At 41.6% G+C, this 22733-nt stretch overlaps 1 protein-coding gene across 1 annotated transcript in view; it reads left to right on the top strand.

The window, feature by feature from the left end:
• Positions 1-21925: 21925 nt before the first annotated feature.
• Positions 21926-22733, top strand: part of LOC120936397 (ephrin type-A receptor 3-like) — a gene marked incomplete in the record, with an annotated part of 325284 nt that continues 324476 nt past the window's right edge. Inside the window, 1 exon segment of the mRNA XM_040348687.1 lies at positions 21926-22257. Coding sequence (XP_040204621.1) covers positions 22170-22257 — 88 coding nt within the window.

Raw genomic sequence — 22733 nt, 5'->3', positions numbered from 1 at the left:
CTCTCCAGCACGCCCCGCGAGGGAAAAAGCTCCTCTGATTGGCTGCTGGAGAAACTTACTCTGCCAGAACCCCTTGTGGCGCCAACCGCTGGCCAGGGATGATATTGCATCCCTGGACCACAGACTGACCCAGTGGACTTTTCTGGAATGACAGAAGTCCCACAATTTGAACAAATAGTGAATGGGAGCAAGGTAACTCTCCCATTCCCCACTAACTTTAGTGTAGTGCCCATACTGAAAGTAAGGGGGCGCTACAGAAGTTTTTCAGAAAATATGGCACAATGGCGACAATTAGCGACAATTCGCTAGAACAGGACTTTCCTAGAAAATAGATTAAAAAAAACTTGTCCGGGGGGGTTGAAAAATTTAAGGAGCCGCCAACATTTCAGGCAAGCAATGGTTGCGTACTACACATGACACCAAGCACCTCTAATCATGGGAAAATGCAACGTTATTGAAAGGAACTGCACACAGAGATACGGCCGGTTTATTTTGACCCTAGTAGTGATTAAAGGAATCCCTAAGGGCAAGAAACCCTTCTCAGTCTCTTTAGCCTTTCACATGCTGCGTCTATTTTGGGCTGGACCGATGCTCGGATGCAACCCCACCTTTTTTAGACACTTTGTACTCGTAAGACTGGTTCTCATACCCGACCACACTCTCTGACCGATCTACAGTTTAAAGTCTATAGTCTCAATGCTGTTAAACCTTTTATTTGTATTCTGTTTATGCCATTTTGTTTTTACTTTTCTGTTCTTTTCTATGCTCATAGTCTTGGTATTCCACCCGGATTGTCGCTGACTATGTTCCTTGTAACATGTACCATGCCTATATCATAACTGGATTTCTAATGTTTAATGTCTTGTTTACCTACTGAGGCACTGTACACTAATTTTTATGCTATAATACTTGTTACTATCCTTTTCCTTTTCTTTAATAAAAAGAATGAAACAAAAAAAAAAAAAATACCAGAAATGCGTTGGTTACTAGGAAACCATCTTTTTAGGAGAGTTTTGTTTTGTTATATATTGTGTTATATATGTTGTTGTTTTTTGTACTGTATATGTATATCTGTCATACACATGCACACTGTGTGTTTGATGCATGTTTTATACATTTGTAACCATGTGTACTATTTCATATTAAGCCATGTTTTACATACACAAATACACCATGTTACATACATCAATGTTTGGCCATAGGGGGAGCAATTCTATTTGTTCTACACATGACACCAATCTCCCGTATTCTTCAAATGTCTGGGCTGTGGGATAGAGTTGCAAGGCAAAAGCCTTTTTTTAAGAAAAACATTCAAGCCTGGCACTTTTTTCAAAAACCTACATCAAGTCTGCCAAAAGCATGTGGGAAAATGTGTTGTGGCCTGATGAGACCATGGTTGAACTATCTGGACATACTTCCAAAAAGTATGTTTTGACCAAAACCAACACTTTGCATCACCAAAAAAAAAAAACTACCCACAGTGAAGCATGGTGGTGGCAGCATTATACTTTGGGGCTATTTTATTTCAGTATGACATGGGGTTTTATTCAACGTGGAGGGACTAATTGACAGTTCCAAACATAAGTACATTTTGGCACAAAACCTTCAATCCTCTGCTGAAAAGCTGAAGATGAAGATGAAGTTCATCATTCAGCATGACAATGACCCAAAGCATAACGTCAAATCAACAAAAGAATAGCTTTACCAGAAGAAGATCAATGTTTTGGTATGGCCCAGCCAAAGACTAGACCTGAATCCAATCTGTGGGAGGTTATGAGTAGGGCTATGCATAGGAGATGCCCTAACAATTGGGTTCTAAACAGAAGCAATTTGCTGTTGTTGAGTTCTTGATCAAGGAGGGGGTGCAGCCTATCTGACATCCACAGAATGCTACAGAATGTTTTCAGAGATGACACATTGAGAGCAATGGGCACAAATGGATGAAGAATTTGAACCACTTAAGCCCCGGACCATTTGGCTGGCCAAAGACCAAGCCACTTTTTGCGATTCGGCACTGCATCGCTTTAACCACTAGCCAACCAGCCGCCGTACAACTTGTATGGCGGCAGGTCGGCTCGGCTGCGCGAGATCACGTAGCTATACGTCATCTCGCATTTCAGCCAATAGGGGCGCGCACGACCCCCGCTCACCCCTGTTGCCGACGCGTGTGCCCGGCGGTCGCGATCACCACTGGGCACCCGCGATCACTAGTTACAGAGCGAGAACCGGGAGCTGTGTGTGTAAACACACAGCTCCCAGTCCTGTCAGGGGGTGAAATGACGGCTCGTCTGTTCATACAATGTATGAACAGCGATCAGTCATTTCCCCTAGTCAGTCCCACCCCCCTTCAGTTAGAACACACACAGGGAACATAATTAACCCCTTCCTCGCCCCCTAGTGTTAACCCCTTCCCTTCCAGTAGCATTTTTATAGTAATCAATGCATTTTTATAGCACTGATCGCTATAAAAATGCCAATGGTCCCAAAAATGTGTCAAAAGTGTCCGATGTGTCCGCCATTAGGTCGCAGTACCGATAAAAATAGCTGATCGCCGCCATTACTAGTAAAAAAAAATATTAATAAAAATGCCATAAAACGACCCCCTATTTTGTAGACGCTATAACTTTTGCGCAAATCAATCAATAAACTCTTATTGCGACTTTTTTACGAAAAATATGTAGAAGAATACGTATCGGCCTAAACTGAGGAATTTTTTTTTTTATATTTTTGGGGATATTTATTACAGCAAAAATTGAAAAATATTCATTTTTTTTCTGAATTGTCGCTCTATTTTTGTTAATAGCGCAAAAAATAAAAACCACAGAGGTGATCAATTACCACCAAAATAAAGCTCTATTTGTGGGAAAAAAAGGACGCCAATTTTGTTTGGGAGCCACGTCGCACGACCGCGCAACTGTCAGTTAAATCGACGCAGTGCCGAATCGCAAAAAGGGGCCCGGTCATTGACCAGCAATATGGTCCGGGGCTGAAGTGGTTAACTGACAATTGCATGGTCATGCGACGTGGCTCCCAAACAAAATTGACGTCCTTTTTCCCCACAAATAGAGCATTCTTTTGGTAGCATTTGATCACCTCTGCGATTTTTATTTTTTGCGCTATAAACAAAAATAGAGCAACAATTTTGAAAAAAATGCAATTTTTTTACTTTTTGCTATAATAAATATCCCCAAAAAAATCACAATAAGTGTTTATTTTGCGTTTACAAAATAGGGGATAGTTTTATGGCATTTTAATTAATATTTTTTTTTTACTAGTAATGGCGGCAATCAGCGATTTTTATCGTGACTGCGACATTATGGTGGACACATCGGACACTTTTGACATAATTTTGGGACCATTGTAATTTTTACAGTGATCAGTGGTATAAAAATGCACTGATTACTGTAAAAATTACACTGGCAGTGAAGAGGTTAACCTTCAGGGGGCACTGAAGGGGTTAAGTGTGTCCTAGGGAATGATTCTAACTGTTAGAAGGCATGGCTATGAGTGACACGTCACTGATCGCTGTCCCGTTGAGAGGGAACAGACGATCAGTGACATGTCACTAGGAAGAACGGGGCGATGTTGTGTTTACACTGACATCTTCCCGTTCTTTAGCTCTATGACCTGATTGCGGGCACACCGGCAGACATCGAGTCCCGTGGACGCGGTCACGGAGCTTGCGACAGGGTTGCGAGCACGCCACCGGCACTGAAGGGGTTAAGTGTGTCCTAGGGAGCGTTTCTAACTGTTAGGGGGCGTAGCTACGAGTGACACGTCACTAATCTCTGTTCCCGATGAGAGGGAACAAACGATCAGTGATATGTCACTAGGAAGAACAGGGAGATGTTGTGTTTACACTGAAATCTCCCCGTTCTTCAGCGCTGTGACCCGGTCGCGTGACACCGGCAGACATCGAGTCCGCTGGTCCCGCGGGCACGGTCACGGAAAAATTTGAAGGATCTATGCAAGTTAATAAAAGAAAGGCATGTACACTTTTGTGTTACTTTAGGTACAGCCCTCACACTCACACTGATCTTAACCACCGACCGCCGCACTCCTATTTACGTCGACAGAATGGCATGGGCAGGCAGATTGGGGTACAGGTACATCCATTTAAATCTGCATCCCAGTGCGTGCCTGCCCGCCACGTGCCTCGCGAGTGCGGCTGCGGGTCCCGGGAACTTGAAGTTCCCGGGTAGTTCCGCGATTGCGGTCATCAAGAGCAGAACAGGGGAATGCCTTTGTAAATAAGGCATTCCCCTATTCTGCCTAGTGAGACTGTCACTGATGACTGTTCGCCGTGATCAAGAACGGTCATCAGTGACATGTAACGTGTAGTCACGCCCCCTAACAGTAAGAATCACTTCCTAGGGAACACTTGACCCCTGCAGCGCCACCTAGTGGTTAACCCCTTCACTGCCAGTGTCATTTTTACAGTAAGCAGTGCATTTTTATAGCACTGATCGGTGTAAAAACGACAATGGTCCCAAAATGGTGTCAAACGTGTCCGATGTGTCCACCATAATGTCGCAGTCATGATAAAAATCGCTGATTGCCGCCATAACTAGTAAAAAATAATTATTAATAAAAATGCCATAAAACAGTCCCCTATTTTGTAGAAGCTATAACTTTTGCGCAAAGCAATCAATAAACGACTTTTTTTACCAAAAATATGTAGAAGAATACGTATCGGCCTAAACTGTGGAAAAAATATGTTTTTTTATATATTTTTGGGGGATATTTATTATAGCAACAAGTAAAAAATATAGATTTTTTTTCAAAATTGTCACTCTTTTTTTGTTAAAGCGGGGGTTCACCCAAAAATAAACTTTCTGACATTAGCTACATCCCTCCAGCATACTGCTAACATCTGCAGTATGCTGTTTTTTTTTTTTTGTACTTATCGTTATACGAGCCCTTGTTATCCGGCTCCGAGCGGGGGATTACTTCCGGGTATAGGCGTTCCTAAGCGAAGAGGAGTTGATTGACGGGCTGCTAAAGCGCGTCACGCCTTCCGAAAATACCCGAAGTGACACTCGGGTGTTTACGGCGCCTGCGCAGTCAGCTCTACACGGCAGGCGCCGTAAACGCTCGAGTCTCACTTCGGGTATTTTCGGAAGGCGTGGCGCGCCTTAGCAGCCGTCAATCAACTCCTCTTCGCTTAGAAACGCCCATTTCCCCCGCAGGATTCCCCGCTTGGAGCCGGATAACAAGGGCTCATATAACGATAAGTACAAAAAAAAAACAGCATACTGCAGATGTTAGCAGTATGCTGGAGCTAATGTCAAAAAGTGGATTTTTGGGTGAACCTCCACTTTAATAGCGCAAAAAAATAAAATCGCAGAGGTGATCATATACCACCAAAAGAAAGCTCTATTTGGCCCCGTACACACGACCGAGGAACTCGACGTGCCAAACACATCGAGTTCCTCGTCGAGTTCAGTGTGGAAGCCGCCGAGGATCTCGGCGGGCCGACTTTTGCCATTGAACAATGAGGAAATAGAGAACATGTTCTCTATTTCCTCGCCGAGGTCCTCGTCGGCTTCCTCGGCCGAAAGTGTACACACGGCCGGGTTTCTCGGCAGAATTCAGCTCTGAACCGAGTTTCTGGCTGAATTCTGCCGAGAAACTCGGTCGTGTGTACGGGGCCTAAGAAAAAAAGGACAGCAATTTTGTTTGGGAGCCACGTTGCATGGCTGCGCAATTGTCAGTTAAAGCAACGCAATGCCGAATCGCAAAAAGTAGCCCATTCTTTAACCCCCAAAAATGGTCTAGGGCTTAATCCGTTAAAGCAGAGTTCCGGACACAATTTCACTTTTTAAATATAAATACCCCTGTAATACACAAGCTTAATGTATACTAGTAAAGTTAGTCTGTAAACTAAGGTCTGTTTTGTTAGGTTGTTACAGCATTTAGACACTTTATAAAATAGAAATTGACTGGGACCATCTTAAGTGTGGGCATCATGAAACCAGACTGTATGACTTCCTGGATTTCAGCCTTGCAGATCTCGCACATGCTCAGTGCTGCACAAGCAGTGTAATAGGTTTCAGATCAGGTTTCAGCACCTGTACTGTCCAAGTCACATGATTCTTCGAGACTGGGGAGTGCACAGACTCCTGGAAAGTTACACCCACTACATTCCCAGGAGTCTGTGCGGTGTAGGTTAGGAAACTTAAGCACCTAGGTGCAGGAAGAGGGAAGATTAACTATTCTGCCTAGCAACAACACTTTGAAGGCATCTAAAAAAAAAAAAAAAATTCTTAAAGGACTAATGACATTTTTTTAAAACTACTGATGTAATGTTATATTTATAGGTGGAACTCCACTTTAAGTAGTAGTCAGTACACACCTTCCATTACTTTAAGTAGAGCTCCCCCATATTAGGGGACCCATGACACGTAGTTACCCCTGTGCCTGGGTGGACTATTAATAAATCTATAGTACAGTGCCAGCACCATAGGTGAGCAAGGCACCATACACATGTAGAATGTTCTCTGCAAACCCTTTGGAAAAATATGACTCATGGGAAAATAAAGGTTTTAACTAGGAAACTGTTATTATGATGAAAAGCTGTAGCCCTGTTTTAGCAAACAATATCTCTACAGTCTTCCATACAAATTGCTTTTTTTCCGACTGGCTTATATTCCTGTTCGAAAAACAACTTAGTTATTGCTTGTGTCTTATAATGGTCTTGTGCAGAGATATCACACACATACATTATTGTAGAGACATTTTTTTTCTTTTAAACACCTTCCCCTGAAGAATTGTCTGCACACCCCTGGTATATCCTATTTGATGCATACATCCATTTATTGTATACATGTACACTGTGGTAGCAGCAGCTCTGAAACCAATCTTTTCTGAGAAAACACACTGCATGCAGAACTGTCCCAGTGATGCAGGACGCTGACTGTTTGTGAATAAGCCATTGATTTCAATTCTGATGACAGTGACAAAGTCTGTAATTAGCTGAACCGGCCTTCTCAGGGTCAGGATCGATGGCATGGTGTCAGTTTAACCTGCTGTTGGCTATGCAGAAGAACAGCCTATTGCAAACCATTAGAAGGGGATCTGCATGTGGGTTAATGTTATATAACCTACTGTTATGCCAAAAACATTATTAATGATGCTGTGCTTGCTATTGCCATAGCATAATAATAGTAGTAACCTTGCAATTGTAGTTAAATTAATCGTTTCCAGAGGCTTCACTAGCTACTAATAAATATCCTTATATGTAGGAAGACACCGGTATGTTCTCCAAAGGCTTTTTTTTGCAGTGGGCAGCAAAGAGAGATAGATATAAGTCGATTTGATCATTTTTCATTAACCAGTTGAAATTAAGAGCAGTAACACATAACAACCAATCAGAATCCATATTGATCTGGTCTGTCTTAAAAGAGAAGCATGGCCAAATAATTTTTTGTAGGTCACAGGAGTATACTTACTTTTGCTCTCCTGTGACCTATTGCCCACTATCAGCTGATGAGTTGCTTCAAACACTGGAAAGAAAACAACATTTTTGGGATCCACCTATCTGCCTAAATTGACTGCTGGCTTTGCCGTTCAGCTTGCAGCAGAGAAGAGGCGCCAGCCACTCCTGTCCCCTCTGCAGCCCAGTGCTCCAGTGAGCACTGGAGGAGCAGAGTGTGAAGGAATGAGTGACAGTCACTGTTCTCTGCTCAGAGCAGACTGAGAACTGAGAGATCAGTGGTCACTCAGTTCTCGGTCTTAGAGCTGATGTGGGTGTGACTGCCCACCCCGCCATAAGACACTGATGCTGATAATTGGATGCTAGTTTTCCCACATGCCTGTTCGACAGAAGCCAGTCATGAGAGTGGCTTCTGTCTGACAGGGAGCTCAGCTGTACACACGGGCAGAAGGTCGGCCAGTTCTGGCCAAAACTACTGTTTTCGTCCGATCTCTAGCCCATGTGTAGCCAGTCTCAGGCCTCGTACACACGACCGAGTTTCTCGGCAAAAACCAGCAAGAAGCTTGCTGTTTTTTTATTATTGCAGAGGAAACCGGTCGTGTGTACACTTTTGGACAAGAAAACCGTTGAGGATCTCGTCGGGTCAAAAAGAGAACATGTTCTCTATTTCCTTGACGGGAATGGGAAAATTTGGCTCGCCGAGATCCTCGGCGGCTTCACAAGGAACTCGACGAGCAAAACTATGTGTTTCGCCCGTCGAGTTCCTCGGACGTGTGTACGAGGCTTTAGATGATCTTACTGCAGGTACATAGCTTTAAGGCTGTAGGTTCAGGAGTGCCTAAGCAGCTTTATGTTCCAGGAAGCTCACTGTTTTGAGGAGGACTTAAAGCGGTGCTCCAGGCTCCTGCAGAAAAAAATCTAAGTCACCAGCTACAAATACTGTAGCTGCTGACTTTTATTATTCGGACACTTACCTGTCCATGAATCCAACGGTGTCTTCACCTGAATCGATTTTTCAATCGGCTATCAGGTGCTGCTGCCACCACCATCTCCGCTGGGGAAAGCTGACAGTGAAGGCTTCACAGCCGTTTCCCTACTACGCATGCATGTATGAAGCACACTGTGCTCTCTGATTGGGCCGGCAGCAGGGTTCCTGCTCCCCCAAAAAGGTGCCAAATGTGGTAGCAGAGAGGGAGGAGGCAGACAAGTGCAAGTTCTCCTTTTGGGTGGGGCTCCACTTTAAGTAACAAACATACATTTTTCAAGGTGCTGTTTAGGCACAAATACCATGTTTTCAATAACAGCAATTTTTTACTTGGTTTTGGTAAATTTTATGATTACATTTTTTTATGAACTTTATTAAATTCAGAAGACATGAAATAATATCAGGGCTGTTACTGATTAAAATTTTCGTGTTTGATTAATCAATTTCTTTTAATTGATTAATAGACTAATTTCGATTAATTATAACTCACATACATTTATGTCTGTAATATCCACAGACATCTCCCCCCACTGTAATATCCACAGACATCTCCCCCACTGTAATATCCACAGACATTCCCCCACTGTAGTATCCACAGACATCTTCCCCACTGTAATATCCACAGACATCTCCCCCCCACTGTAATATCCACAGACATCTCCCCCACTGTAATATCCACAGACATTCCCCCACTGTAGTATCCACAGACATCTTCCCCACTTTAATATCCACAGACATCTCCCCCACTGTAATATCTACAATCACCCCCACTGTAATATTCACAACTCCCCCACTGTAATATCCACAGACATCTCCCCACTGTAATCCACAGACATCTCCCCACTGTAATCAACAGACATCTCCCCACTGTAATCCACAGACATCTCCCCACTGTAATATGGTCCACATCTCCCCCACTGTATAGAAAGATTAGTGTTTGCTTAGTCTTACCAGAGAAGCCGGCCGAACACGAGCAGTTGAGGCCGGGTGATGACGTCAGCGTGCCACTCTAGGCTTACCTAGGCCGCCACCGGGTGGACCAAGATGGCCGCCACTCCGGGAGCTAGATCACGTGGTGTGCCGATCCGCATATGGTGACCCGTTCGGATCACGGATCATTTACGATCCGTTGCACCACTAGCAAAAAAATTAAGAATTAATCGAGGAATTAATCTTTAATTTCCACAGCCCTAAATAATATAATGCCAAATCTCCCTCCACAGTTGGGTGCTTGGAAAAAATGAGGCATGTTAAGCCCCATACACACGATCGGACCTTTGTCCGACCAAACTCACATCGGAATTCCGACGGAAATCAATCGGAGTAAAAGAAAACATGTTCTCTATCTAAACTCCGATGGAAATCATAGGAATTACTCTTATGGGGCAAACACGGTCAGATTTTCCGATGGAAAAAGTCAGTCAGACTTTTTCCATCGGAAAATCCGATCGTGTGTACGGGGCTTTAAAGTTCTCCTAACCTCCAATAGCTGATAATGGTATTACAAATAAATTATGTGCTTTGACTTCTATTATGGGCAGGGCTTTAGTTCCGTTTATTGCTGTTTACTTTGGCAGAACAGCCTTAAGTAAATAGCTATTGAATCTCACAGATGGATACTGCTCAGGTTCTTCTAATCCCATGGTCTAACTGATCTGTGTGCAGATCAATGTGTCTTCCAGGTATCTGACCTTCAGAATGAGAGCCTAACGTTTTTTTTCTAATGTGGCCAAGCCAAATACAGACCTAAAGAGACTGAATGTCTGGATGAAACTGAGCAATATTGTACCTACGCTGTGTGTTACACTGGTAAAATATTTGGTTGTTTGGGGTTTTAGTTATATATTGTAGTAGTAATAATGTCCATACAATGTTTATTCAATGGCTCAGAAGCAAATAAGTAAATAGGATATGTATTCCAGAACACTTGGACCTGGTAGAATGCATCCTTTCTATGGGGGATTTTTATAACAGACAATGGATATTCCTTTACACCTTCTACAGGAAATTTCATTAATTACTCTATACTGTGGGTTTGATTTACTAAAACTGGAGAATGCAGAATCTGGTGCAGCTGTACGTGGTAGTCAATCACCTTCTAACTTCAGCTTGTTCAATAAGGTTTCTATTCAGGACTGCATCATATTTTGCACTCTCTAGTTTTAGTAAATCAACCTCTATGTCTCATAAAATGCATAGTATGGTTGTATTTATCTCCCCCTTATTGTTTCTTGTAACAAGCAAATTTCTGCTTAAAGGAAAAGCACTCCTATGCAGTTTTGCCGCCCTGGTCGAGTCATACTGCCTTTTTGTAAATGAGCCCCTGAATAAAATGATCTGACACCAAAGCCCAGTACACACGGGCAGAATGCCGGGAGACATCTCCTGGTTAAAAAAGAAATGGCCTACATTTTGCCCATGTGTGTGTGTGTGTCTGTCCGTCAGAAGTCAGCCGTTTAGTTGGGTTCTGTCGGACGTGCATGCTGTAAAACCAGCAGCTGACCGCATCCCGATCAGTGCTCGCAGCCAATGGCAGAAGGCGCTAATTGGAGTGTTCTGGTGGGGGGGCGTCCCCCTGTCAGAACACAACAGCTCAGCGGGGGGAGATCGCTGGACTAACCTTGCATGGTTAGCTGTAATTTTTTCAACCCAACGGGTTGCACGGAAAGTAATTTAGTGTGTACGAGGCTTTAGGGGTAGATTTTCTAAAACTGGAGCTCACAGAATCTGGTGCACCTCTGCATAGTACCCAATCCGTTTCTAACTTCAGCTTTTTCAATTAAGCTTTGCCAATAAAACCTAGACGCTGATTGTTTTTTTTTTTTTATGCACAGCTGTCCCAGATTCTATGTGCACCGGTTTTAGTAAGGCTGGCCATACATTATATAATTCTCTTATTACATTTTCCTTTAGATTTACCAAAACCATATAATATGAGGTCACACCTAAACACTTTCAATGTGTATGCAATCAGACAGGCCCTTGCATTACGTAGTTGAAGGTAAATCTAAAGAAAATTTAACAAGACAATTGTATAGTGTATGGCCAGCCTAACTCTCCCCATAATTGTGACTTGATAGGCAGTACACAGAAGAATCATTGCACTTGTATCCCAAACTGGTCTGATCTACATTAATTAAAGCCTGCTACACACTATTAGTTTTTTTTCTTTGTGTTCAACCCAGTGGGATGAAAAAAAAAACTGAAGAGCTTATGAAAAGCTTGATGTACTAACTATGTTTTGTTAGTAAAGCAACCTTCCTACTGTGCTATTGTGTTCTGACAGGAGGGCTCCCCCCGCCAAATCACATCAGTCAGCACTCACTGCCATAGGCTGAGAGCCCTGAATGGATGCCAGTCAGCTGCTGGTTTTTCAGCATGTGGTCGTGAGATTGGCTTCTGTTAAACAAGAACTGGTACACACTGGCCAAATGCCGGACGGTTTCTACGATACTGGCTCATTTTGACAGATATATTTGACCCGTGTGTATGGGGCTTTAGAATAAACTACAACGAGTCTACCAGCTGCTGTACTTGCCACTCATTTCTCTTTTAGTGGTCTGCTAGGTTTTCAGTCTCCCTTTTCTTTCTTCCTAGAAAGAGGACGACACAGTGAGAACATCATAACCCATAACAGGACGTTCCTGCACATTTACTTTATTAGCAGTGTCCCCAGTTATTATTGTAATGGTTGCTGCATATTAAAAAAAAATCATAGATGATTAAAGCCTATGTAGGCGGCTGAAACGCGTCAATCTTTAGTAATTGATTCCTTTTTATGGTTGGATGAATTAAATAAAGACATACATTTTTTATGCCAAGACATCCTGGTGCCTGATTTTTACTCTCTCTATTGGATTTTGAAAATGTAGTACTACTTGTGTCTGGGGACAGATGTCTTGATCTCATCCTATTTATCCTTATGGGATTTGGGGGTTGCAGCACTTTCTTTTGGTTTTATAGACAGAGGGGAAAAAGCCTGAATCAAGAGTCTAATTATACAAAGTTGGCATGCTTACCCTGTGTATATTAGAAGTGCTAATGTATTTTAACCCCTTCATGTCAACTTAGTGCAAGGCTTTTTTCCGTGGGGTCGCATATTTGCGTATCTCCCTTTGTGCTGGGAGTGCGCCGCTCGACACACTCCCAGCACAGAGACTGGGGTCTAACCATGAACCCCGGGCCCGGTATAAATGATCGGGACCCGGAACTCCCAATTCCAGGTCACCTGATCACTGTGATAGACTCTGATTGGCTATCGCAGTGATCAGTTACTGTGAAGAAAAGTCCGCCCTCATGTTTTCTTTCTCTGTGAATGGAGGAGAGAGATACATCATATCACTCTTCCTCTCCTTGCAGAGAAAAAAAAAACGTGTGTGTAAAAAAAAAAATAACAATCAAATAATAAAATAAAAAAATACTTAGATCAAGGATTGATCTAGGTCAATGCCAGGGTTAGTGTTTGGGTCAAGGTCAGGGACAAAGGTCAAGGTCAGGGTCAGTATTTTTTTTTTGGACGGGATAAAAATAAGCTGTGACCATCAGGAGCAGAAAAAAATATGTTGGGTTGTTCTTTGGTGGAAGGATATGGTAGTACCAAGAAATAAACAGCTAGATAAATCTTTTTTTTTTTGGGTTAGTTTTCCTTTGAAAATAAAAGAAAATCAGGAGATATCCATTACCATTTACCACCAAATTAAAGCCCATTTTGTCCTGAAAAAAAAACAAGGTAGTTGTGATGATATATACGGTTTTACTAACACATGCCAAAGTTGCAAAATTGTGCTTAGGCATTTAAATTTGTTTTACCCTTAGGCCTCGTACACACAACCGAGTTTCTCGGCAAAAACCAGCAAGAAACTTGCTGTTTTTTTTTTTTTTTACCGAGGAAACCGGTCGTGTGTACATTTTTCGACGAGGAAACTGTCAAGAAACTCATCGAGCCAAAAAGAAAGCATGTTCTCTTTTTCCTCGACGGGAATGGAGAAAATTGGCTCGCCAAGTTCCTCGACAGCCTAACAAGGAACTCGACGAGCAAAACGATGTGTTTCGCCCGTCGAGTTCCTCGGTCGTGTGTACGAGGCCTCAGGCACAAATGGGTTACAAGGAAAGTTCTCCTATAGGCTTGTTCTATTTTTATAAAGTTGCTAATAAATGAATTTTAATTAGTTAAAATTAAGTAATTTATTTATATACTGTATGTATTAATTTGAATAGTGCCAACGTACTCTGCAGAATTTTACAAACTGAGAAAATTGCACAGTAAACAAAGGAGACATAATATGTGGTGGCAAACATAAAAAAAAAAAAAAGGAGGGACGTGTTGCTTGAAGGAACTTAATATTAATATAATAATGAACTTTTTGAAAATGAATAAATTATTTGTGTTGGATAAATATTGCCATCCTGTATTCCTCTATTTTTTCACTTCCATGTTGTTTTCACTGTGGTTTTTATACTATATGACTGCATTTTCTTTTATTGTTCTGTTATTTAACAGCATAAAGGGAAGCTCACAGCATAAACAAGGCATTTGTATAGAATCATTTTTCCTCTGTTTACTTTGTAATATACAGTACTAGAGCTTTGGCTGGATTACAGTTGATGTGTTTTTTTCAGCATCCTTCTAAGCTGATCTTGGGATGGAGCAGATGTATTGCTGCATGAATATGAGCCCAGGGGGAACCATCCGCAGACATTAGAGCACATCTTGACTCCTGGCAGGTGGGCGGCACATAATTATATATGGCAGACAGAGTAAATGGTCAGTTCATACTATTCCTGGGCTGTGAAAGAAAAGACTAATGCCAAGGATAGTTTTTGGGCACTATGTTGTTTTTCAAGTGTTATTTCTTTGTATTGATTTTCTGTGACACGATAAGCTCAGGCTTTAAAAGTACATCACTGTGCCAAAAGATGTAATGAAATTGGCAAAAGTCATGTTATTATTTTTATTATACAGGATTTATATAGCGGCAACAGTTTTCACATCACTTTACAAAATAAAGGGAAACAGTTCTGTTATAATGCAATTCCAGAAAAGAGGTCTAGGAGAGCCTTGCTCATCAGAGCTTAAAATGTAAATTGAGAGGCAAATGAGAACAGTGAGGGGATGAGTAGAAGCTCAGAGATTGGGGTAAGGAGTTTTGGAGGATGGGAGAAGATGATCATGGGAGGAAGTGACAAGGGAGTTAGAGTGTAAGCAGGTCTACAATCTGTTCTGTGTTATAATGGTATTTCCTAAGTCTTCCCTTCCTGAGTAGCTTCAGTTCTCTCCATGCCCAATGCTGCTGTGATATAATATAGGTGATGCTGGAGGTGAATGGGAAGGAGTGACTTCAGGAGAAGTTATTACTGGACCATGTAATTCTCACTTTGTGGGTGAAAAGATAGACTTTGAATACCATCAGTTAAGTGGTATGCTGTTTACAGAGGCTTCCGATCGCGATCCTCTGCCAGCGCGAGTGCTGCACTATATCGGGATCCCCATGGGAGACTTCTAACACCCTGCCATAGATTGCCAGATGTTTGTTCAGTACATACTGTATGTGAGTTGCTTATTGACTTTTTAAAAAATATAGGTGGTCTTTATACTGCACGTAGTCTGGTATCCCCTTATAGGGTATCCTATACTTCTCCAGCACCATATATATATATATATATATATATATATATATATATATATATATATATATATATATATATATATATATATATATATATATAAAAATTAGATATGTGCATTCCCGTTCGTACGAATGTTATTTTCATACGAAAATGTTCATTTTCGTACCCGCAGAATAATGTGTACATACGAAAAAATTAAAGCACCAAAATACGAAAACGACGGGATTACGAATGAGCCGCATAACGAACAACCGCAAATACGAACGAACGATCTGACGAAAATACGACAAAACGAAAACGGCAAAAGAACGAAAATTACATCTATAACAAAAGATTTGCATTCTGTATCCTGTTTGAATCCCCTCTCTGCTCGTATCCTCAGCCGTATGTTCACACGACATCCACAACAAAAGATTGCATTCTGTATCCTGTTTGAATCCCCTCTCTGCTCGTATCCTCAGCCGTATGTTCACACGACATCCACAACAAAAGATTGCATTCTGTATCCTGTTTGAATCCCCTCTTTGCTCGTATCCTCAGCCATATGTTCACACGACATCCACAACAAAAGATTTGCACTCTGTATCTTGTTTGAATCCCTTTTCTGTTCGCACCCTCAGTCGTATGCTCACACGACATCCACAACAAAAGACCCGCACCCTGTATTTTGAATTCCTTTTTTCTGTTCATATTTTGGATTCAACAGAATGCAAATCTTTTGCCATAGATGTCACATGAACACACAACCGAAAACACCAAAAGAAAAAGGACCCAAAATACAGAATGCAAATCTTTTATTATAGATGTCATTTTAGTTTTTTTGAATGGGCAGTGAGTGTAGTTAGTGAAGCAGCTTCTCTTTTGTGCTGAGTAGTACAGTAAAGCCAAATAAACTTTTCTGTGGATTTTCATCTGAAGGGAGATCAGTTGGCCAGACTTTTGAGCCCAAAAATGGTTTTCTGAAGGAGTTTAAAAACGAACAAATTTTCTGAGATGAACGGAAAACGATCGTTTTTATGTTTGTTGTTAAAAAAGTCTGACCAAGTGTATGGGGCTTAACAATCGTTAATATGGATGAGCCGCGTGTTGAAAGTGCCGCGAATCCCGTGATATATTTACGAAAGTACAAATTGACGAAAATCCTTTTTCTGTTCGTATCTTCAGTCGCATGCCCACATGACATCCACAACAAATTGTCATAGATGTCACACGAACACACGACCGAAAACATGAACAGAAAAAGGAATCCAAAACACAGGATGCAAATCATTGACGAAAATTCACGAAAATTATTGTCTAACAAGTAACGAACATAAATTAAACAGAATAACGAACCATCCCGCATGTACGAAAATAAAACGATCGGAATACGAAAAAATCTCGTCGTACGAAAAACGAACGGGAACGAACAGGAAAACGGGCGTCTTACGAAAAACGAACGGAAACGAACCTACGGAACGATAAGAAACAGAACAAAAAAAAACGATTTTTTTTTCTGTGCACATAATATAAATATATATATATATATATATATATATATATATATATATATATATATATATATATATATATATATATATATATATATATATATTGGGCCACTGTAATTCAAACCTCAGCTGTGGCACAGGACTAGTCCCAAAGACCCCGGCTTGTAACTATTAAGTAGTAAGGCCACGTGTATATAGTATGTTTGGCTTCTGTCCTTGCCATAGGACAAAGTGTACAAAGACATGTTTGTATCAGAAAGAGCTGATAGGAGGACCAGTGTTCGGCACTTTCCTTCCTGAAATGTCATGGAGTCACATTGTCAGAGCTGGAAAATTGCTGTGCAACCTAGCTCGAAATGTACTTTACAGATTGAGTTAGGATTCCTTCTGTTGTAAGGTCCATAGCATGTCACAATAATCTCCAGGAACTATGGGGCACTTACAAGGCAGCAGGGGGTCTTAGGAGGATTAAATAGGATGTTTTGGGTGATATTCTGAGACAAGGTTGTAGCTGTGGAGTAGTTGTGGATGGATTTGTATGTTGTATGTAGTATTTTGAACCTAAGGGATTAGCAAATTAGGACAGCAGACACTAAATGTTGGGTAAGGGTGGTTTTCACTGGCAGCTGCATTTCTAATAGACTGAAGGGGGAGTGTCTGTATAAATATAGGCCAATGAGGACGGGCTTGCAATAATCAAGGTGAGAGATAGCAAGGATGTGAATTAGTAGCTTGGTGGTGTCATTGGTTAAGAAGGACAGCATTGGACAGATTTATCCAACTAAAGTTTATACACCATTCAATGGCTTGCCCGGATATTCCATACTCAATCAGACCTGTGCACAAAATGCCAGCAGACGGTAGGAACATTTTACCATGTCATCTGGGCCTGCCCTGTCATCCAAAGCTACTGGGGTGGGGTAGTGGTGGAAATTAACGCTGCTACTTAACTTCAGGTATCACTGGACCCTAAAGTTCTCCTTTTGGGTATTACAGAATGTGTGACTCAGTCTACACATGCTAGACTGCAATTGTTTTATCTCTGTTTTTATGCCAGGAAGGCGTTGCTGCATCAGTGGAAATTGGCGACTCCCCCTACGGTGGCTCAGTGGCTTGCACTGGTTGACTCAGTACTGCCTCTTTACAAACTGACGTATATGGGCCGCAAATGCCCTCAGAAGTTTGACAAGGTCTGGAAGTCGTGGGTGACAGCTAGAGCGATCTCTGCATAGTGACATGACTGAAGATAGTTTTGGACTCTCTCTGATACCCTGTGATACGATTTGATCTCCCCACCTCCTCCCACATGTTTGAGATGTTGCCTCCTCAGACCGATATCCTCTGGTCCCATGGTGCTAAAGACCATCTGCCAGTGAGCCAGGATGGACTGATGGTGAACTAGGCGCCTCATGGGTCTTGTAGATTCCCACATCCCCCCCCCCCGTTAGGATTGGTGCTTACTGCCCTGAACTATAAGAAGGTAGTGTTTGACTTACCCGGCTGCCCACCCTAGACCCAGCAGGGTCAAACCCCCATGTATTACTCTGTGCTTATCCTGGTAATCTTTTTATATTGAGCTCCTCAATGTACTGAACCTTTGCTGTACCACAGTTTTGTTGTTTTATTTTCTGTATTGTTTTTCTTTTTTTGCTTTAATAAAAAATGTTTCTGTTAAAAAAAAAGAAGGGATGCATTTTGGAAATGTTACAAGGTTATCAAGAAGATTTGGACAGTGATTGGATATGGGGCTAGAAGGAGAGATCAAACGGAGGTAAGGGGGAGGGGGAGGGGGAGGTGGGTTGAGGTGCATGGGAATATTATATTATGTGCTCAGTTTTGGAAAGATTGATTTGTAGAAAGTTGTGTGACATCCATACTAATATGTCAGTCAATTAGTAAACTATGGGGAGACTGAAGGGGTGAGATGAAGAGGCGTGAGAAAGATTTAGGTGTCAGACACAGACATGGTATTGGAAGCTAAGGGTGGGTAACAACTGACTAATAGAAGACTTGAATATAGTGAAGAGAGGGGGTCTGGGGGCTGTGCTTTGAGGGACCCCTATGTAAACAGGAAGAAGTATAGAGGAGATGGAGTTGTAGGAGCACTGAGATAGGTAGGAGGAGAACCAGGGAAGAGCAAAGTCTTGGAGGCAGACAGAGCGAAGTTATTTGAGGTGGAGTGAAAGTCAATGGCATCAAAGACAATGGAAAGGTCTAATAGTGTGATTGTGGAGTATTGGCCATTGGTTTTAGCAGTTAGTAAGTCTATAGTGAGTTTTAGAAGGACATTTTCTATGGTATGTTTTGGATGATAGCCAGACTATTTTAAAGTATTTGAGAAACAAAAAGTGTAAAAAAAAGTTTTTTTTCCAATGAATGTTTCACAGGAATACTTATTTTTTGCAGTTATCAGTACAGTAAAACCTTGAATTTAGAGTAACTTGGTGTGAAAGTGCTTTGCATGACAAGCACATGTTTTTTATAAATTTTGACTTGATAAACGACACGCATCGTCATGTCACAACTGAGTATAAAAGAGAAGACAGGTGCCTCTAAGTGTAGCAATATGGTTACATTTAAAAAGGAGGCCCTATTCTGTCCCCCCCTCCCCCCGAAAGGTGCTAATTGTGGCACCGGAGGGGGGGGATCCAATGAGCGGAAGTTCCACTTTAGGGTGGAGCTCCGCTTTAATGAAGGTACAATATTTAGCAACTCACATGGTTGATGATTAAAACAGGCACATCTAAGTATGCAGGCATCTGGGGTAAAGCTGTTCACACAGACCATCCTCCACACCTCCATTGACGCCATCACCCTTCCTCGCTGCGCTCCACAAATGATTCAAGCCTCGCTTTCAGATCGCTTAACTGCAAGATAGCATTTCTGGTCATGATTGCAGACTGAAGCCTCGTACACACGACCGAGGAACTTGACGGGCGAAACACATCGTTTTCCTCGTCGAGTTCCTTGTTAGGCTGTCGAGGAACTCGACAAGCCAATTTTCTCCATTCCCGTCAAGGAAATAGAGAACATGCTCTCTTTTTGGCTCGTCGAGTTTCTCGGCAGTTTCCTCGACGAAAATGTACACTCGACCGGTTTCCTCTGCAAAAAAATATCTCCCAGCAAGTTTCTTGCTGGTTTTTGCCGAGAAACTTGGTCGTGTGTACGAGGCCTGACAGCGGTGATGGTCTATGTGGACAGCTTTATACCAAATGCCTGCATACTTAGATGTGCCTCTTTTAATCATCAACCATGTGAGTTGCTAAATGTTGTACCTTCATTAAATGTAACCATATTGCTACACTTAAAGGTGCCTCTCTTCTCTTTTATACTCTGTAGCTCCTGCTGAATTTCACTGGTAATTTGCTTTGATATATGAGTGCTTTGGATTACAAGCATGTTTCTGGAACGAATTATGCTCGCAAATCAAGGTTTTACTGTATATATTTCCACTACCTAAAATTTTATTAGACAATGAGAAAGTACTAGCGCATGGGCCTTCATAAAACAATACAAGACAATGAGAAAGTTGTAGAGTGTGAGCCCTCAAGTCAGTTTGTTCAATTTTAGTTGATGTGGAGTTCACCAGATTTAGGCTTCGGCGTAGGAAATTCCCCACACTTGACATAGCCATTACAAGTTAACAGCTAAGCTACTTGTGTCACTAAGCTATTGTAAATCCTCCATAAGCACTTATGGAGGATCTTTGTTCTATAGACATTCATAAAATCCTAACAAAGCTGGCAACAACGAATGACTTGAAAGACAAATTTAAAACAGATTAAATATTTGCTTGATACCTGTTCACTGGCTGTATTTTACTCTTCCTTTCCTTGTACGCTGCACACTTTACATTCTCCTTAGGTCCACACATTGTAGAGAAGAAATTTGTATGCCTGCAAGCTGAACAAGAGCAGACTTTTAAACATTTACTCAATTCTGCGTGTTGATTATAGAGATGAAAGACCAGATTGAGAAGGATCAACCTTTAACTAAAGCTGACATACACATCATAGAGTGGTTGTATGTGCAAGCATGATCTGACCTCCCTCAAGCCTTCTCTCTGGCTGTTGGGTCCCTCAACACAAATTGTGGATCCCTTCGTGTTTAGTCTAAGGAAGGTTCACAAAATTTCTCCCCCTGATGAACTTCGGCTTGTGGTGTACATTTGGGTGCCCAATAAACATTAGAATGTCTCCTAATCCAGCCAAAAACTGAATAATAATGACTGTTTGGAAGATAGCGTAAGGTACTTTAATATTTCCCTATTGCAAATGTTCAAGATGGGACAAAAAAAAGATTTTTGGTCTTTAGGGAGCACATTAAGATTATGTACAAGAGCAATTATGGCTGATAGTTATTTATTGTGAGTCTCCACTCTGGTACAGAGCCAGGATCCTATACTTATGCCGCGTACACAAGACCGTTATTCATGTCATGGAAAAAAACAACGTTTTTCCCAATGTGATTCCTCTCAAGCCTGCCTTGCATACACACGTTCGTGAAAAAAAATGCTTGAGCAAATCGTGGTGACGTACAACACGTACGACAACACTATAAAGGGGAAGTTACATTTGAATGGCGCCACCCTTTAGGCTGCTTATGCTAATTTCCCCATCTCATAACTTGCTTCTGAGCATGCGCATTTTTTTCCCTCTTGTTAAAGCGTACACAAAACCGTTTTTCACAATTTTTAACGCCCATTTTTCTCGTCGAGAAAAAATTCTCTGGAGCATACACACGACCATTTTTCACGACCAATAAAAAAAATTGCATTTTTCTCGTCGAGAAAAACGGTCGTGTGTACGCGACATTACACATCAGTGGTATAGTAAAGCTGCAATTGTCTATTAACACATGCCGTAGTAAACGGTGCTATACGTTAGTGCTATTTTACAGCTTATATTCTGCATTCACATCCCAGTGTTATATTAGAAGTTAATTCTGACTGCGCATATCAGTGCTATAGTAAATCTGCAATTTATGCACAGTGCTATACATCAATGCAGCGTTACTATACAACAGTGCTATTTTTATTTCAAAGCTTGTAAACTGCATTCACATTTCAGTAGTAGAGTTCATTCTCCATGCACATATCAGTGCTATAGTAAGCCAGGGTTCTCCGTGCTCTAAAGGTATTGCAGCTTTAAAATCACCCCACACATTTCAGTCATCCCACACATGCTGCATGATGATAAAGCAATGTGAAATGTACAAGTAACTGTATTTCAATTGTGCACTTCCATAGTATGTGGTAGCCATCTGCTGGTAAGTTGTGTAAAACCAGGTATTCTGGTTCAGCTCCAGATATTGTATATAGCAATTAGTAGAGTTTCGCTTGTAACAAGGCACCATATATAAGCTTCATTGAAGGATTCTTCATGCAGGCACCCTCTCTGCTCAGCTGTAAAACCCAAGCAGCCTTTATACAATAGGAGAATAAGACACAGGGAGGGGTTATGGGAGCTGAATTCCCATCCAAGCTGTGTGCTTTGAAGCCTGCCCTCCTTACTGCTCTGTATCTCATGCCTCCTCCCTCACCCTCTCTGCCTCTCTCTCTCTCTCTCTCTCTCTCTCTAGCTTGCTCTCTCTATAGCTCTGTAACTTTGCTGGTTGTACACAGAGCCTCGATATGTCTTTCTGGTGGATTTATCCTGCTTTGCTCACTTTCTGCACCCTGTTTTATTGCCAGGCTCTGAGGACGTACCCATCCAATGAAGGTAGGGGAGCTCTAACACACCTTATCTAAACTGGGTACCAGTTTGTGGATGCAAGATTGATTGCACACCTGCATCTTATTCATCCATGTTTCTGTCAGCCATCTATCTATCTATCTATCTATCTATCTATCTATCTATCTATCTATTTACATATTTCTAACCTTTAAAACTTCCTTTGATACAATGCTATTATCCAAAATGTTTATCAAGCTGTGCACTTCTCACCCATGAAACGATAGATAGTTTACTATGAAAGTATAGCAAGATTGTGCTGCTGATGGCTAAATACTCCATAGCCATGCGTATCGTTCACAACGGTACAGTAGACTTGTAAGCAGCACGTGTACTGTGCACATTATCTTAGAAAAGAAATTGATAAAGTTTTAACATTTATTTTTCCAATAAAAGGATGTAAGGTTGAGTTGGTAGACTAAGTGTGGTGTATGTTTCTCCTGTTATCCCAATCAAATAAATAT

The sequence above is a fragment of the Rana temporaria genome, chromosome 4, assembly GCF_905171775.1.
Source record: "Rana temporaria chromosome 4, aRanTem1.1, whole genome shotgun sequence".
NCBI classification, from domain to species: Eukaryota; Metazoa; Chordata; class Amphibia; order Anura; family Ranidae; genus Rana; species Rana temporaria.
The sequence above is the reverse complement of the archived record's forward strand: the minus strand, read 5'-3'. Positions and strand labels throughout refer to the sequence as shown.